The 15,834-nt window shown below is 48.1% G+C and overlaps 1 protein-coding gene across 2 annotated transcripts in view; it reads right to left on the bottom strand.

The window, feature by feature from the left end:
- The window catches only part of ZDHHC14 (zDHHC palmitoyltransferase 14), a 277,973-nt gene that overhangs the window by 22,650 nt on the left and 239,489 nt on the right, over positions 1-15,834 (bottom strand). For both annotated transcript variants that reach the window (XM_089922184.1, XM_022560194.3), the window contains exon 5: positions 13,860-13,908. In XM_089922184.1, the coding sequence (XP_089778310.1) occupies positions 13,860-13,908 (49 nt within the window). The remainder of the gene's footprint in view (positions 1-13,859; positions 13,909-15,834) is intronic.

The raw sequence follows: 15,834 nt of genomic DNA, 5'->3' as shown, positions 1-15,834 counted from the left end.
AAGACTAGAGAATATTCCTGTCCCACAAATACTTATAAAATTCTATTTACAAGATAAAGATGTTTCTCAGGAAAAAATAATTCATCATAGGTCTGGGAGTTTAAATATCCATCATGCATCCTCCATTGATAAATTACAGGCCAGAGAAAGTAAATACTCATGCTTTCCTAATGCTTCCAGGGATGGAAGCCATAGATCATGCTGTAATACATCACCATTGATTTTTTTTTCAGGACTGGATATCATTTATCTTCAGAGCAGAGAAATGAATGTATCATCCGGTGCAACGCCATCATTTGCCACGTCATGATTAACAGATGCCACTGTCCGGCATGTGGGGCTGCACACAAAACGGGGAACGAATGCGCTTCCTGCTTGTTAACTGACTTTCAGCATCGGGATACACCACTGGGTCTGCTCTTGGAAAAGTGGAAAAATGCTGTATTTTTCTTTCTAAGGTTTAAATTTCTAGAAACTGCAAGGCCTCAGAAAAGCCCCGCCCAGAAATTAAAAGGCCATCTCAAGAGGAGGACGCCCAGCTGGCCAAGGTGAAGACAGCGCAGAGCAGCGGGATCTTGCGGATCCAACACAGGGTGCCCCTGGGGGGTGGGAGTGCTGCCCGGTCCTCTCGGAGGAAAGAGGTGAACGGGCTGCAGGAGGAGCTGCACCTACCAAGATGGATTCTGGAAAAGGGGATAAGTACGGAGGGGTGGGGAGGAGATGCAGAGAAGCAGGCCCCTCCCCAGGGCTGCCACCAGCCCTTCTTTTCTGCCAAGGGGGGGCAAACGGTTATGGCAGAGGCCTCGCTGCACATGGGGACACAGGGATGGTGGCCCAGGTAGCAAAGAAGATCTCATTCTCAACTGCCTCCTGACAGGTCGGGGCTCACAGACGCCCCCCCTCCCAGCCTCATCTCCCCACCCAAGAGGACACAGATGGGGGAGCAGCCACGTGGGAGCCCTGCCTGCACTGGCTTGAAAGCAGAGAAGTGGAGCCCTGGGAAAATGATGAGGAAGTAGTGGGAAGCCTGCGTCGGGAGAACCGCGTTGTATAAAAGGGGATGACACTGGCAGTGACTTTGCACAGGCTGGAAGGAAAAGACAAGAGGCAGAAAGGTCAAAGAGGAGGTGACAAATGGAATGGAAACAAGGGTAGAAAAGAGAGAATGAAGAACGAACCAAAAGATTTATTTACTGACTAATACACGAAGAGCCAAACTTCGGTCTCGGAAACACTTAGGTGTCAACGACAGTTTACAATCCAGGCAGAATGACGGTCATGTCAAAACACATGTAACATCCACACGTGTGAACCAGGTAAAAGCTGGCATGTGAAAGTGGAGGAGGTCACGGCATCTAACGTGGCTACGTCTCCCTCTGCAGCTCCTGTTCCTTTTGTGGCTGCTGTTCCCTTTGTGATGCCACTTACATGATTACCTCCAAAAGGAGGCGTTGTTACCAGTGGATGTGGAGTTTTAAATGTTTATAGCAACCCCCCAAATTCGCAGTGTTCTATATTAATATCTCAAGTGCTTGGTAACATTTTATAAATAGCAGAATGCAGTTTCACTGTTAGCTCACAGCTGTGTCCAAATGAGGAATTCAAGGTAGGATGCAAGATGCAGCCCCCTCCGCCTCTCCCCTTACAGCTGCCACTTCGCCCACAGGACGTCTGAAGGAATAATCATCGTTATTCATAACAATGGCTGGCATCATTGGCTGTGTGGCATCAAAGGCTTCACGTGGGATGAATTGGGAGATTGGGATTGACATATATACACTAACATGTATAAAATGGATAACTAGTAAGAACCCACTGTATAAAAAAAATAAAATAAAATTCAAACAAAACAAAACAAGAGCTTCATGTGGATTAATTCACTTAATCCTCAGAGCAACCCAGTGAGAAGTGTGATTCCCACTTAACCGACAGGGAAACCGAGGCAGGAAGCAGTTAAGTAATTTGTTTAAGAAATAGCAGAGCAGGGATTTGAAGCTTGGAAGTCTGGCTCTGCCAGTAGGACAGAAAAGCCATGGGCCGATTCCTTTCTGAATTCTTGCTAAGGGACACGTGGCTCTAGGCTGACCCCAACCTCTGCTGGGGGGGATCGGGACCCTCCTTGTCAGGGTTTCTTGAACCTATGGCACCTTAAGGAGTCCATCCCCTTCAAATTCACTCTCAGACAGAGGTACGAATATCTGAACAACACATCTTCTCACTGACCTGATAGCTTGATGTTGAAAATATCTATGCCATAGTAAGTTAAGAAACATAAATTTCTTTTTTTTTTCATAAATTTCTTTTCAATGTATCAAAACCCACTTACTGATTTTTTTTTTTTTAAAAAGAGACATGAGTGGAAACAGGCCAACTCCAGTAGGAGCCAATTTAATAAGCAGCTGGATGTTTATTGCATCAGAGATGGGTTCCAAATCACAGCCATTACCACTGCCAGCCTCCATGTCTCCTCCCCAGCCCCCCAAAAAGAAAGGGAGCCCCCTCTGTGGCCAAGAGTATGGCTTTAGATTCCCTGCAGCCGCTAGCTCAAAATGCTGCACACTGAGGTACTCGCTAGGTGACTATGGAATTGAAAAAGACTGAAAAATGCCGGCGGGCAGGCGCCCCTCCCTTGGGTTTCCACGCAATCCCAGAAGTGCCTGCTCTGTGCCTTTCTAGGCACCTGGCCTGGCACTCCGGACAGCAGACGGTGGGGGAAGGTAAGCTTCCCATCCTCAGGGTACAGGGGTCTGCTTGCCTGTGGGAAGGTAAGCAAGGGGAGACGACCTTGCAGGGACATGGAAATAGTATTGGGCAGAATGGTGAGGGCACCTCAGTATTTGGAGAATCGTAAAAGGTGAGAGGTAAGGAACCAAAGGTTTTTAACCTTATTGGGTTCCTACGCTTTTCTCAGAAAAAATGCACATAAACACATTTTTTTCCTTATAATTTCAGGAGGCTTAAAAACGCCCCTGATGCCTCTGCATGGATACACATGGACCCCAAGTTAAAATGTCCGGATTTATTCGAATCCCTTCATTTTACAAATAGGTAAAATTTTATGTAAAATTTTATGTAAAATGAAGGGCTAAGGCCCAGAGTAGTCAAGCCACTTATAAAAACTCACATCGCACTTCATGGCAGAATAGAACTGGAACTCGGTCTGCAGACTTCTAGGACAGAAAGAACCCTTCCCAAGGCTCCAAGCTACGGAGTGTCACATGACAGGCCTAACTGTGGAGCCTCAAAGCTCACAACAGCAAGGCTGAGGCTGCCCGTGACATGCAACCTTGTTCATCAGTCCCACGGCCCTAGAGTCACCCCTGAGTGAAGAACTTGTCTCTGTTAATATGTCATCACCCATCTCCCCACATTCCAGCAATCAGGCTGGCGACAGGCTTTTTTGCCAAGTGCCAAATCTAGATTACAGTTTATTTTAAAAAGTCTGTATTTCATGTGGGTTTCCTCATTGACCAAAATTCCCAGGTTCCAGAACGGCCAGGGAATGCCAAAGTCCAAGGCTCTGCCTTGGGTGCTTTCCGCTCTGAGCACTGGGCGTATGTGGCCAGGGTGCTGGTCATACCGCATGGTGCTGAGGGGCCTTTCTCTGTGGGCACCAGCCGGGCACCCCTGGGTCCTCCTGCATCGTATTCTGCTTTAGGTCTCTGTCTGGGGTTCTGACGTTGAAAATATAAGAAACAGATGTTGTTGGTAATCATCTCCTTCTTTCTTTCTTTTTCTTCCCCCTAAAAGTTACAGTAAGATAGGCAATGCTCACTTACAGGAAGAGCTTTGATGGAAGGGCAGATCTCAGTGATAGACCCTTTGTCCTCTAGATTGAGGGTCTAAATCAGCATTTAATGCTTTTAGATATTTAGGTTCAGGAACTTGTCAGTATATTTTCCTCATCATTAGATGACCCTATAATCCTTAGACGGAGATAAGAAACTACAGCTTGTGCCCCTGTCATTAGAGGGTCCACCACTGTGTCTGGGGTGGAGGCTGCTGACTTCCCGATGATTTACATGACGAGACACTTTGAAAATCAAGTTTCTGGGACCTTTCAGGCTGGATCATGGGACCATCATCCTTCAGTCTCTCAAATCCTTTCTCCTAAATGCTTATGTACCGGGAGATAGAGGTGTGTAGTTGTCCCAAATTAAACCTATGAAGTCACTAGAACGCCAATCAAAATTCCAACTGGAATTTTTAAAATGGAATTTGACGAAAGGACTCTCAAATTCATCAGGAAGAGGAAATGTATAAGAACAGGTGAGGAATTTTGAAAAACAACATCAGGGAGGCGGGAGCAGGAGAAGACTTTTCTCGTAAACAAAACAAGGTGAGAACAGTCTAAACAGGCCGTGGGCATGTGGGGTAAAGAAGGCATTTCAAATTAGTGGTGAAGGAATAGACCGGTGGTTCTCAAAGTGTGGCCTGTGGAAACTTAGGGTCCCCAAGATCCTTTCAGGGTATCCTGCAGGTCAGAACTATTTTCCTATCATCACCAAAACATTATTTCCCAGCTTCACTCTCATCCTAGCACGTGGTGGCTTCTTCTGGAGGCTGTGTGATGCAAGATGATGTCCTCATTCACTCTTATGCATTCTTGTACTTTAAACATTTCTCAGTTTTAATTTTAAACACGGTATATAGAAATAATCTACATGAACAGAGGCTCTCTGGGGTCCTCAATAATTTTTGTTTGTTTGTTTGTTTGTTTGTTTTTGCGGTACGCGGGCCTCTCACTGTTGTGGCCTCTCCCGTTGAGGAGCACAGGCCCCGGACGCGCAGGCTCAGCGGCCATGGCTCACGGGCCCAGCCGCTCCGCGGCATGTGGGATCCTCCCAGACCGGGGCACGAACCCACGTCCCCCACATCGGCAGGCGGACTCCCAACCACTGCGCCATCAGGGAAGCCCCTCAATAATTTTTAAGACTGCAAAAGAGTTCTGAGACCAAAAAGTTTGAGAACTGCCAGAATAGATTAGTAAGTGGTATCGGGACACTTCACTAAACATTCGGGAAAAATGAAGTTAGAACTTTAGCTCACAACCCACACACAAAATTCTATTACAGATCAATTACTGCGCCAAACTTAAGAAACAACATAGAAAGGTATTAGAAGAAGATAAAGGAAATATTTGCATCATTTTGGGGTGAGGATGTACGGCACAAAACCTAGGAGCCATGTAGGATGAGATTTACAGATTGAATTTGTTAATAAATTACACTTTTTTGTATAAAAAGGTCAAGTTAAAAGGTAAGTGATAGGTTGGGAGAAAAATATTGGAAAAAGATAGTTATAAGATTATTATTAAGACTATATAAAGAACATGCTAATAGGAAAAGAAGAAACAGCCCAATTGAAAAATGGACAAAGAGTTTGAACTGGCACATTGAGGTGAGAAAAAAAAAGGCTAACAGTCACGAAAATACGTGCAAGCTGAATATTGTCCAGAAAATGGAAATTAAAACCGATTTTTTTCTCCCCATCAAATCGGCAAAAATCACAGCACTGACAACTCCAGTGTGGATGAAGGTGGGGAGAAATGGAGCATGAATTGGTATAATATCTTTAGGGGACAATATGGTACATTATATTTAAACTACACTTAGCTTTTAACTCAGTGACTCCACATCTAGTTGTCAATCCTAGAGAAATGCTTACACTTGTACACAAAGAGATACACACAAGAAAGTCCACTACCTCAGTTTCTGAGCAGTAATAAAAGAAGTCTAAATATCCATCAATAGAAGAATACATTATGGTTCATCTATACTCTGGAATTCTATAAAACAGTTGAAAAGAGGATGATGTACATCTATGTGTTGACATGGAAACGTCTTCAGGCAATATCTGAAAATCAAATTGTAGAACAATCCAAAGAGCATGTATGATCTCTTTAGGTAAAGCAGTCCCCCCAACTGTACATGTGTGTGTGTGTACATGCACACATGTATGTATTTAAACTCTGAGAGGATCGTCTGTAAAGACTCACAAAACCCGACAAGAAATCCTACAGAATGATGACGAGTCAAGAGCAACGCTTCCTTTTTACCCTGACGTTTCTATTTGAAATTTGTTACCGTGAGAATACGTTCTTGTATCACTTGGGTGATTTTAAAAACCAAAAACCTCCTCTCCCACTCTGTGATCTTCTGAGATCTAATCTATGCTTATTCTTCACAGAACTCCCGCAATCCACCTGGCCAGGGGCAGCGGGGAAGACTCTCGATTCCCTGGGTGGAGGGGTTGGGTTCTAGCTCTGGAAACGTCAGTGCGTCATTGAGCATGAATCGGGGTCACTTAACCTCTTGGTGAGGTCCTGCTGTGAGACCTCGGGCACTTGTCCCACCTGTTTCCCGGGGGCTCCCTGAGCACCAGCAGACACCAGGATGGACAGGCCCTGAGAGCTGGGCTAGTGAAGGCCTGTCCTGCCCCCATGGATTTTCCATCGGCCCCCAGTGCCCCCTTTCTGACAGCACCCAGGCTGACTCCAAGCCTTCTACCAAATTCCACTAAAACAGAACGATGCCCACAAGGCTGGGGGCGCCTGTCGACGGTGCCTTGAAATAAGCACAAACTGGGGGCAAAAAAGGCGTTCTGCCAAAAGCCTCCACCATGTAGAATCGGTGACCGTTCGAGGTACCAATCGTCCTTCTCGTTTTGGGAGAGCAGAACGATGCCATAATTAGAGATGAGTGTAACCCTTTGAAATGGACGTTAATGCTGCTACACTGAAGTGACCGTTAGTGGGCAGGCATCCCCTCCCCCTGCTGGCCCTGTTCCTGAGGGGCTTCAGCTCCCTGAACCCCAGAAGTCTGCGAGGCGGGCCCGGCCATGTGGCTTCCCTGACTCTGTGTGACCAGTGACATTTCCTAAGAGGCTGGAACATTTCACTTCAGGCTCCCGGTTTTTTTCCTGCTTCCATATTTCACACAATAACCACAGAGGACCCTAAAGACAGTCCAGGCTGACGTGGAGGTTCCATGTGTGACCTCCTAGATTCTGTTTGTAAATGTAGCTCAGATCAAGCTCATTTCTCCCCAAACCAATGCTAGCTGTCTCCCTTTTCTGCTGTGCCCCTTTCCCCGGGTCACCTAGGGTTCGGACCCCCCTTCCTCCCCCTCTCCTCCCGGGTCCTATCTGACTGCAGATCTCCCCGCAGATCTGTCCCCTTGTCACCGATTTCAATTTCGGGCTCCTTCCTTTGCAAACATCTCCTCACTACCTCACTCCATTGTGCTCCTTGCTTCAAGATGAGTATGCTTGAAAACAAAACAAGAACGAAGAGCAGCTTGACTATGTCATTCGCCTGCCAAAAATCATGGCTGGTTCCCCTGTGTCCAGGGGGAGAAGGCCCCTCGCTCTTTCACTGGTATTCAGTGCTGTTGGGACCTGCTTCCTGGGGGCGATTGGTTGTGACCTCTAGCCCCAGTCAGGGCTCAGCCATCACAGCACCCTCCCCCATCCCCACCGTGTGTGTGTGTGTGTGTGTGTGTGTGTGTGTGTGTGTGTGTGTGTGTGTGTCTGTAAGAGTATCCGGGTGCTGACACCATTAGGGCTCCCGGCGCCCACCCTGCTAACCTTGCCGAGTGAAAGAGTGAACACAAGCCTGGCTCCAGCCCTCCAGACGGCCTGCTCTCCCCTACACACCATACACACCCGCCAGGCCTCTCCCCTCCGTGTCCCTGTTAGAACTCCACCTTTCCAGGCCCTGTGCAAATGCCACCTGCTGCCTGTGGAAGCCTCCTGACTTCCCTGCAGGAGATGCAGCCTCCTTTTGGACCCTACTTCTACCTCCAGTGCATGCTATGGCATTTTTATGTCACTTAAGACTTATTCTGCTTGTAGGAACCAGAGTCAGAGCTCAGATCCTGGCATCCACAGATGCTCGTTGAGAAGAGTGAGTCACCCCGTCCTTCATCGCTCCTCTGGCCTCTGGTTGATGTGCTTTGAAGCTCAAGGCTGACGGATTGTTCTAGACTTTGTAACCCTGGCACGTTTTGGGCCCAGGTGGTGGGCATTCAGTATAATGATTTTGAAGGAAGCAGAGGCTGAGTGGACCTCCTTCTTTGGACCTGCCTGGCTGGGTGGACTGAAGACCCAGTGCCACCCTTTTTGGAGAAGATTCTCCTTTTGTCTCTTTCCCCGGGGAAGGCCAGGGGGGCCTTTGAAAGGCCGGGCAGCCACCCCACTTCTCACTGAACCCCAGAAGCCCGCACCCCGCTGCCCGTGCTTCTCTGATGCAGAGATGAAAGGAAAGAAATGGCCAGTCACGGGGAGCCAGCCCAGGAAACGGGAGGTGGAGAGGGGGCAGGAAGAAGAGGATGGAGGATGGTCCAGGGGCTCCGAGGCTGGACGTGCTCTTGCCAAGGGTGACCCTGGTGGTCGAACGTCCTTCCTCTTCCCCACCACAGCCCGGGAAGGGCCTGCTCAGTGCCCACAAGTGAGCCAGAGCCAGTCGTTCTACCCACAGCCACTTATGACGTTTCCCGCCGCCCCTGCCCGCTCCTTCTCACCTGTGTCTCCTTCCCACCTCCTCCCGGAAAGTCAGTAGAAGGGAAGACATCATAAAGATCAGAGCAGAGGGCTTCCCTGGTGGCGCAGTGGTTGAGGATCCGCCTGCTGATTCAGGGGACACGGGTTCATGCCCCGGTCTGGGAAGATCCCACATGCCGCAGAGCGGCTGGGCCCATGAGCCATGGCCGCTGAGCCTGCGCGTCTGGAGCCTGTTCTCCACGATGGGAGAGGCCACAACAGTGAGAGGCCCGTGTACCGCAAAAAAAAAAAAAAAAAAAAAAAGATCAGAGCAGAAATAAAAGAAATAGAAATGAAGAAAACAATGGCAAAGATCAATGAAGCTAAAAGCTGGTTCTTTGAGAAGATAAACAAAATTGATAACCCTTTAGCCAGACTCATCAAGAACAAAAGGGAGAGGACTCAGATCAATAAAATTAGAAATGAAAAAGAAGTTACAACCGACACCGCAGAAGTACAAAAGATCATGAGAGACTACTACAAGCAACTCTATGCCAATGAAATGGACAACCTGGAAGAAATGGACACATTCTTAGAAAGGTACAACCTTCTAAGACTGAACCAGGAAGACATAGAAAATATGAACAGACCAATCACAATTAATGAAACTGAAACTGTGATTAAAAATCTTCCAACCAACAGAAGTCCAGGACCAGATGGCTGGTCACAGGCGAATTGTATCAAACATTTAGAGAAGAGCTAACACTCAATCCTCCTCAAATTCTTCCACGCTGGAACTAGACACCATCCCCTGGACACCTGGCTCACTTCCTGAATGAGCTGGTTGATGCCTTTCTCCTATAAAGTCCTGCTGGTTGCATGTGGGCCTGATGAAGAGCTTTTTACTTTAGCAATGTTCCCATCATTCATGGCAGTATTTCTGATAAGGAGTCCTGGCTAATTTTTGTTTTTTGTTTCTAATCTCTCTCATTTCATCAACAACACCTTTTTGAGTTGGATATTTTGCAGATTAAATCCACGGTGAGAAACCTTTGCCTGTGCCCCCATTTGTCATCAAAATATTTTTGTATTATTGTCAGGAGATCAGATTGGAGGCTACTGAAGCATTTTAAATATATTTTCTTGCCCGAGAACACTCTGCAGGGGTCACTTGCAAAGGCTGCCCTGGACTTTCCTGGGCTTGGGCAATTCAGCCAGAAAACCTCCTCTTGTTTTAAGAACTTGGTACTTTGCAGATTCTTGCACAGACTGCAGGTCCGGAGCGGACGAGCCGTGGGCAGCGCTGCCATCATCAGAGGATGGCTTCTGTGAGTGTGAAACATCACAGATCAGTCTCATCCATCATAAATCGAGCACCTCAAAGGAGACTCCCAGACTCGTAGGGCCTCAGCAGCAGAAGGGAGCTTAGAGCTACTGAGTTTAATAGTTACCTGATGCTAGAATCTCCTACCATCCTGACCAGCAGGATGCATCCTCTTTTGGAGTGCCACTGTCCCTGTGACCTGTCCTCCCCAGGCCATACCATTCCTGAGCAGCCCCCGTGGTTAGCGCACCTATCTCAGGAGCTAAAAGCCACCCCTTAGAAGTTTCCACCCGGCTATCTCCATGGAGCCTCCAAAGCCACACAGGTGTCCAGAGGAAAAGCAGGAGCCAGAAATAGCATCCTGATGGGACCCAACCTTACTTATCACGCATATGTTATCCCTTATAACCAGAACTCATTTTTTCAAAAATACATCACAACCCAGTAGAAACTAAAGCATACTTTTTCTTCTGGAATATGAATTTATGATAAAGCATCAGAACTCAGCACTTCTTAATAGACTCACTCAATAAGAGGGCATCTTCCCCAAAGCATGTATTTAAACAGAAAACACGTGGCCAGAACAGACTGCCTTAGGTCTTCACACCATTGACTGGGGAGAGGCACACACAAAATGTTTCTGTGCTTTGTAATTAAAAACCCAGCACTGGGCTTCCCTGGTGGCGCAGTGGTTGAGAGTCCGCCTGCCGATGCAGGGGACACGGGTTCGTGCCCCGGTCCGGGAAGATCCCACATGCCGTGGAGCGGCTGGGCCCGTGAGCCATGGCCGCTGAGCCTGCGCGTCCGGAGCCTGTGCTCCGCAACGGGAGAGGCCACAACAGTGAGAGGCCCGCATACCGCAAAAAACAACAACAAAAAAAACCCCAGCACTTTGCTTTCCTACGGGTGTGTCTGGCATTCCTGAAATTCTCCACTACTTCCAAAAAAAAATAAAGAAGATCCGGGTTGGGAGCGTCGCTCCTCCCTCCCTATCGGCAGCTTTTCTTCACGTTCCTCCCGCGCCTTGCTCTTGGTTCTGCTTTTTTCCGAGAGAGAAATGGAGTGGTTTTATCAGAGGGTCTCTACGTTGCTGGGCAGCTCCTTGGGATATTTTGGCTTCAGCTTTAGGTCACCTTTTTCCAGGCAGGAGCCCAGCCTGACACTGGATCAGGAGGTGCCACAAAACCAAGTGGGGACCCAGTCAGCAGGAGTAAAGTTAGATAATAACTTCATCTATTAAATTGTGAAGGGTTGGCTAATTCAACAGGGACCTCATGGGGCATTCTGTTAGCATTTTCAACCTGAACTCAGGGCAGGAGATATATGTGTGTGTGTGTGTATTCTTCTATATGTGTATGTATGCACACACACACACATACACATATATGTGCATACATGTATGTATATATACACATACACACATATACATGTATGTATATTTATGTGTGTGTGTGTGTGTATATATATATATGTATTATATATATATATTTTAAAGCCCATCCATTTTTGTCTCCCATCCCCTCTCTCCTAGATTAACAGAAAGGGCAGAAAGGGAAGGGAGGGAATTCACAGTCAACTCAAGAAGTGACCTGGTGACGTCTAGTGAGCTTCCTGGATGGGTTCAGAGAGAGATCCTCTCAAACCCACCTGCACCTGAGTGCCTGATTCCTGGGTACATCCTACCTGAAGGCCTGTGGGGTTGACAGGACAATGGCCTCCCCAAAGATGCCCTAATCCCTAGCAGCTGTGAATACATTATCCACATGGCAAAGGGGAGTCTGTAGATTGAAGGTCATTGGTCTTGAGATGGGGAGATTTTCCTGAATGGTCTGGATGCGGTCACTCTTCAAAAGCAGAGAGGCTTTCTGGCCGAGGGCAGAGAGATGAGTGTTAGAGGCAGGGGGGACTCAGAGCCTGAGAGGGATTTGATCCCCTGTTGCTGGCCTTGAAGAGAAAGGGAGGAGTCAGGGAACGGAGCAAGGAGAGGGGCCCTCAGCCCTACACCCCATGAGTTTAGTCAACTACCTGAATGAGCCAGAAGAGGATTCTCCCCTGAGACTTCAGATAAGAATCCAGGCTGGCGACACCTTGGTTTCAGCCTGGGACCCAGAGAAGAAATCAGCTGAGCCTACTGGACTTCTGACCTACAGAACCGGGTGATAATAAATTTATGTTGCTTTAAGCCTCGTTTTTTGTGGCTATTTGTTACAACAGCAACAGGAAGCTAATACAGCCAGCACGTGCCAGAGCAGTGCTGGGGAAGGCCCTGGCCCGGATGTGCCAGGGTGCCCTGCAGCTATGTCTGGAGGCTGTAAGGGGCCTGACATGCGCTCAGAGCAGGTTGTGTTGCCACAGCTGCAGCTGCCAAGCTTCTGAATGTGGAGGACATGCCTGGGTAACACCTGTAAAAGGGAAAAATGCCTGGCTGTTTGTTGAGAGGCTCAGCCCTGGATATGGCAGCACTGTTTGGAAAGGCAGTGGCTGAGATTCTTAGGAGCTTTCAAGAACCGCGCCATAGGAGAAACTACGCGGGTCTCTCACTGTTGCGGCCTCTCCCGCCGTGGAGCACAGGCTCCGGACGCGCAGGCTCAGCGGCCATGGCTCACGGGCCCAGCCGCTCCACGGCATGTGGGATCTTCCCGGACCGGGGCACGAACCCGTGTCCCCTGCATCGGCAGGTGGACTCTCAACCACTGCGCCACCAGGGAAGCCCAGGAGAAACTCTTTACCTCTACCTGAGAATGATATTTCAAGGGAAGATAAGTTAAAATTTGCTGTGAACCAAGTAAGAGCATTTCTCTCCTTCGTCCGCTTTCCACACGAACAGCACAGTTTGCACACTGCTGAAACACACTGTCACTCCTCCTCTCAGCAGCGTCTGTCTACTCCCCTTACTGGGGAGTGCAATGCTATTGGTTACACAGACTATAAGCACAGCCAAGCCAGGAGCACGAGCAGACGCGTGCTCTAGAGGACGTTCTGGCAGAGCTGCCCGTCGCGTACATTGCCACACATCGTCCAGCACGGCCCATGGCCTCAGGAAAGGCACAGGTGCCTGGGACCGGGGAGGGGAGATGGCTAAGCCTGCCACACTCTTGAGGCTTCAGAAAGCATTCCAGCTGGCAGCCCAGACCTCAATGCCGGTTCTGAGCTGCATTCATAAAACTTAACAAGACTAGCATGTTTTCATGATGGAACTGATTTCCTGAAAGACTTAGACGAGCCTCTTCTTCAGGGAAGAAAAGACAAGGCTTGGCTGTAAGCTATGCCAAAGCAACATGCCTTGAAAACCAAAGGGCACAGAGAAGCGATGATGGTGGAGGATGGTTACCCCTGGCAGGGTTGGGGAGGGAAACGAAGGAGGCATTTCCCATGGGGCCTGCTTTTAGCAGCCACCGATGCTGAGAATTTCATTCCCAGCACAACCTTTCCTTCTGGCCAACTTCTAGCTAACTCTAGCTTCTCAGATCATTAACAGAAGACAGGACATACCTGTGAAATGTACTCTCCAAGAGCCTCTGTACATCTTCATCTGTCCCTGTCCCCTTTTTAAGAGATTAGCAGCTGACTACAGAATCTGTAGTAGCCGCCAAAATTCTGTGCTGCCCATGAACACAGAGGGTCTGAGGATCCCCATGTGGTGACTGCACCAAGACGGGACCCACACAGGGGCGTCTGTAAATATTCTGTAGGGACCACCCGCTGATCAAAATGTAGTCAGTTGGAACTCAGCCTGACTTCTCCCCAGACCAACCTGATGTAACGCAAATCAGTGTGGGTTTCTGGGGGTGGGCAAGAATTCACACTTAGTTTTCTAGTGAAAGAGCACTTCAATTTAAACAAGGCTAAATGAGTCACTTCGACGTTCAAGCATTCAGAGGCTGTTACTCACACAAGTGAGTATTTGGGAGTTCTTTGGATACTTTACAGAAGAAAAGGGAACATGATTTATGAAAAGGAAAGCCAAGGCACCAGATGAAGGGGTTATTGAGTAGACGGCCAGTCCAATACTTAACACGTTAGCATTGTAAAAAACAACAGCCAGAAAGGATATCTTGCAGGACTGTCCTTAAGAGCGTTTAGGAATCCTGCTTGCTGTGAACCTGTGGGAATGAAAGCAGAATTTAGTATTCAAACATCACCTCCAGAAAACAGCCTTCAGGCTGAAAGCTCTCTCATCTACATAAAAATAATGGGTGTCTAAAGAGCAATTAAATAATTACATTTTGTCGTTCTGTAGAACCCAGTGCACTGATCAGAGACTGAGATTCCACTGAAGTTATTCAACGAGAAACTGGCAGATCCACAAGCAGAGCCAACATCTGCAGGATATTTCTTCAATAAAAGCAGATGGATGTCTGCATACTTTCCCGTAAATTATAGTTCTGATTACTCCTTTGTTTTCCTCATTTTAATGGGAAAACAGAATACTGTATGCTATTTTTTTCTCTTCTTTTATGAAACACTGTTTTCCCAAAGTTGGTTAACTTTTGACCCTGGGCATCTTGTAAACTAGGCTACGCATAAAAGATGTCTTTCTCTGCATCCCAGAGTAAACAAACTCACAAAGCTGAAGTTTATGACTGACTCCTTCTGGGTTTGAGACATATTAATATGAACTGTCTGCACAAGAAAACATTTCTTCAGGGGCCTGAGTAAAGATGCATCTGACAAGAAGCGATTTTTATTTTACGTATTGGTGTGAAATGCTTTTTAAAAAGAAAAGCCCCCATGGAGGAGCTCTTGGTGGTCCCACCTTGGGGTGGCGAGGCTGGGTCCACGTGTTTTGGGGACATAATCTGGCCCTGGGATGGCTGTGAGCTAAGCGGGGAGGACGGATGCCATGGGACCGGTTCTAGAGCATTCCGTGGCCTTGTCTGCTGGCGAGGCTGCAATGTGGGAGAGACAGGCAGGGCCCCAGACTCCTCTGTGTAACTGGAGGCCAGGCTGGCTACTGGGAAGCTAAGGCTGGGACTGCTCCAGTTCTTCCTCGAGCTCCCATCCCCTCTGTGCCCACTGGCCACCGCGGGAGCACAAGGATGTGCCGTTTGCTAGGATGCCAACCGGTGGGAGAGCTAACGAGGAAAGGTGTTCTTTTCCATCCCTGCTAGGCCAGGAGGGTGAAGCCAGCACGTGGACAGATCTTAGAGCAAACACAATCTTGAGGCAAAAGGAGGGACGAAAAGAAATGATTTCTCTTTCCCTACTGAACCCAAATTGCATCGCTTTCCCAGACTCTGCTTCCAGATGTCACCTTCCCAGCAATCTCTGTGACCGCGGGCTTCCTCCCCAGCCACCCCTCGCTGTCCTGTGTCCCCTCTCAGAGCCCACTTCCCAGCAGGGAGGACTCAGGGGACAGTCCCCCCGCTGCTCTCTGCCTTTGCCAAGGCTTCCAGAATCTTAGCGGGATCACGGAGCCTCGTAAAACCTCTTGCCCTTCCCGAGAGCAAATGGGGGGGGGGTCAGGCGGGCTTGTTCCGTGGGGGCTGTAGTGAGGATGCAGAAGCAGGGGAGAGGAAAACCTTTATCTGCTTCTGTCCAAAACAGTCGGGTCACTTGCAGGCAGGTAAGTTCAGAATGCTATTTTGTGGAAGACCGGATTACCGGTACATCAGCATAAACTACAACAAGCTCCATTTTGCCGAAACCAGGGTGAGTAAAACTTTAGAGGAGATGAAAAATGCCACTGTGGTGGCAGGCGTCGCTGTGTGTGCCTCTGTGTGTGCGTGTGCGTGTGTGCGCGTGTGTTTGTGTTCCCAGAGCTTATGTGCGAGGCTGAGCAAGTGAAAACTGCTTGATATCCGGAATGTAGGGGCAAGGCCAAAAATGAATGTGACTATAGACAGATAGATAGGCATTTTGAAGTCGCTAAAGATGCTATAAGATGTAATGTTAAATATACATATATATTTAAGATACAAGATGTTAAAGGCTATTTTTCAGTGCCATAAATATGCTGGAGTATCAGTACTTCTGTCTTCTCTAGCTATGTAAGCAATTGCTTCTACAGTCTATTAACACATACATAG

This window comes from Delphinapterus leucas, chromosome 12, assembly GCF_059928025.1.
Source record: "Delphinapterus leucas isolate spDelLeu-1000000601 "Yukka" chromosome 12, BTC_Dleu_Yukka2, whole genome shotgun sequence".
Lineage (NCBI taxonomy): Eukaryota > Metazoa > Chordata > Mammalia > Artiodactyla > Monodontidae > Delphinapterus > Delphinapterus leucas.
Note: the sequence above shows the minus strand (reverse complement) of the source record. Positions and strands in the feature narration are given on the sequence as shown.